This window comes from Eimeria maxima, genomic scaffold (genome assembly GCF_000499605.1).
Source record: "Eimeria maxima Weybridge genomic scaffold, Emw_scaff75, whole genome shotgun sequence".
NCBI classification, from domain to species: Eukaryota; Apicomplexa; class Conoidasida; order Eucoccidiorida; family Eimeriidae; genus Eimeria; species Eimeria maxima.
The window spans coordinates 17,352-19,851 of record NW_013563966.1 but is presented as its reverse complement, the minus strand read 5'-3'; the positions used below and the strand labels follow the sequence as shown (position 1 = coordinate 19,851).

Here is a 2,500-nt window from a genome sequence, read left to right as displayed (position 1 = left end):
CTAAACCCTAGAAATAAATGGAAAAACCTTAAACCCTAAGTATGAAAATATATAAACCCTAGATAATGCCCCAATAATAAAACAATAAACCCTAACACCAATTCAAAGGGCACCGTAAAAAATTAGGGTTTAGGGTTTAGGGTTTAGGGTTTAGTACCTGTAATAATACGAATATTATCTGGTAAATATAAGGCACAATTAACAAAAGTTAAATGTCCTCTAAATTCTTTTAATGTCTTCCCTGCCTTCAAACCGTGAATCCTGAATACATAAACCCTAAACCCTAAACCCTAAACCCTAAACCCTAGATAACCCTAAACCCTAAATCCTCAACATTAAACCCTTAAACCTCAAACATTAAACCCTAAACCCTAAACCCTAAACTGTAAGCAAGCAATGACAAGCACCTCCCTGCCTCTCAAGCTCAGGGCAGTCTAGTCTTCCCTCTAAACCCTAAACCCTAAACCCTAAACCCTAAACCCTCCTAACCTGGCAGTTGTATCAAAGGAGCCCGTAAGTATATGTGTGCTATCTTTGCTAAATGTAATAGAGGCAATAGCTGCATATAAATAAATAAACCCTAAACCCTAAACCCTAAACCCTTAAACCCTTAAACCCTCCCTGGCAAGAGGAAACAGCTTCCCCGCACCCCTCTCACCAAATTAGGGTTTTTACTCCTCGTTAGGGTTTAGGGTTAAGCGTTTGTTGCTTATTTATTAGGGTTTATTAGGGTTTATTAGGGTTTATTAGGGTTTAGGGTTTAGATATACCTGCATCATGAGCTTTATCTATCTTTTTTATACATTGACCAGTAGCAACTAACCAAACCTTTAGTTGTCCAGTTTGGCTTCCTGCAAACCCTCACAAACCCTAAACCCTAAACCCTAAACCCTAAAATGTCACAAGACCCTTAGCTTGTAGCTGCTGCAAGAAAAAAAAAAGGGTTTAGGGTTTAGGGTTTAGGGTTTAGTACCTGTGGCAAGGGCTTCGCTGTCACGACTGAATGCAATCGCCACCACAGCTGTCTCGTGCATCATGAGATTGTTCTGCGCATACACACAAACCCTAAACCCTAAACCCTAAACCCTAAACCCTAAACCCTTATACCTACAGCACCATGACGTCTAAATTCTCCCTACGATTTCCTTCTCCCCCCCCTATAATCCCCACCCATCCACCCCTTCACCCCCACCAACCCTAAACCCTAAACCCTAAACCCTAAACCCTAAACCCTAAACCCTAAACCCTAAACCCTAAACCCTACCTCTCTTTGATATTTAAGATCTTTATTTAGACAACCAAGTTGCCAATTCCATACTTCAATAAATCCATCAATTGATCCACTAGCTAGATAACGACCATCAGGAGAGAATGCTGCACACTCTGGGTGACTCTTATTTGTGAACTGCAGCAAAAACCCTAAACCCTAAACCCTAAACCCTAAACCCTAAACCCTAAACCCTAGGAAAACCCTAAACCCTACAAAAAAAATAATAAACCATAGAAAAACAATAATAAACCCTAATAAACACTAATATACACGAATACATACTCATAAACACTCATACACATACACTATGGATTATTCTTGTATGTAAATTGTACGTAAACCCTAAACCCTAGAAAAACCCTAATAAACCCTAATAAACGTATTTTTGCGTCTCCTTCTCGTGATTAGGGTTTAGGGTTTAGGGTTTACATACTCTAATACTTTTAGCAACATCTTGTGGATATAATTCCTTTGTTTCTTTTGGTCTTTTTGTTGCATTAGAGTATAAATTAAATTCTGTTGTAGGAGGAAGTAAACCCTTTTGTTTTTGGTGGTTTAATGCCATCCCTATTATATTCAGGAGACGAGAAGGAGGGACTGAATCTAATTCTAGTGCTAAGGCTGTACACACACAGACACACACAAGGGTTTAGGGTTTAGGGTTTAGGGTTTAGGGTTTATAGAAGGGTTTATATAGAAGGCTTTTTATAATATTTAATAGACCAGGAGGAGGGAGTAGATTAGGGTTTAGGGTTTATATATATAGGGTTTATATATACCACAATATATATAGATAGGAATACACTATATAAGGTAGATATTAGGGTTTAGGGTTTAGTTTTAGGGTTTAAAGATACCCCTAAACCCTAAACCCTAAACCCTAAACCCTAAACCCTAAACTGTAGAAGAAAACTTACATTGTGCTAATGTTGCTCTTCTTTTTTCTTTAGATAAACCCTCATAAACCTCTGCTGAATCAAAATAGGGTTTAGATACTAAACCCTCAAGACGTCTAAACCTCTGAGGGTTTTGTTGTCTTAATTGTTGTAGTACTGCTGTCTCCCTTAATAATAAACGAGCTAAATCTGTCTCTCTTAGCTCCAGCATCTCATAAAATACCTACATAAATAAATAAATAAATAAATAAATAAATAAATAAATAAATAAATATAAATAAATAAATAAATAAATAAATGTAAGTAAATTAAAAAATTTTTTTTTTTTTTTTTT

At 36.6% G+C, this 2,500-nt stretch overlaps 1 protein-coding gene across 1 annotated transcript in view; it reads right to left on the bottom strand.

Annotated features, from left to right (window-relative positions):
• EMWEY_00010890 (WD-40 repeat protein, putative) overlaps positions 1–1,723 on the bottom strand; it is a gene marked incomplete at both ends in the record, with an annotated part of 2,201 nt that extends 478 nt beyond the window's left edge. Inside the window, 6 exons of the mRNA XM_013478881.1 lie at positions 158–261; positions 490–559; positions 771–851; positions 974–1,046; positions 1,265–1,405; positions 1,700–1,723. Coding sequence (XP_013334335.1) covers positions 158–261; positions 490–559; positions 771–851; positions 974–1,046; positions 1,265–1,405; positions 1,700–1,723 — 493 coding nt within the window. The remainder of the gene's footprint in view (positions 1–157; positions 262–489; positions 560–770; positions 852–973; positions 1,047–1,264; positions 1,406–1,699) is intronic.
• Positions 1,724–2,500: the final 777 nt, after the last annotated feature.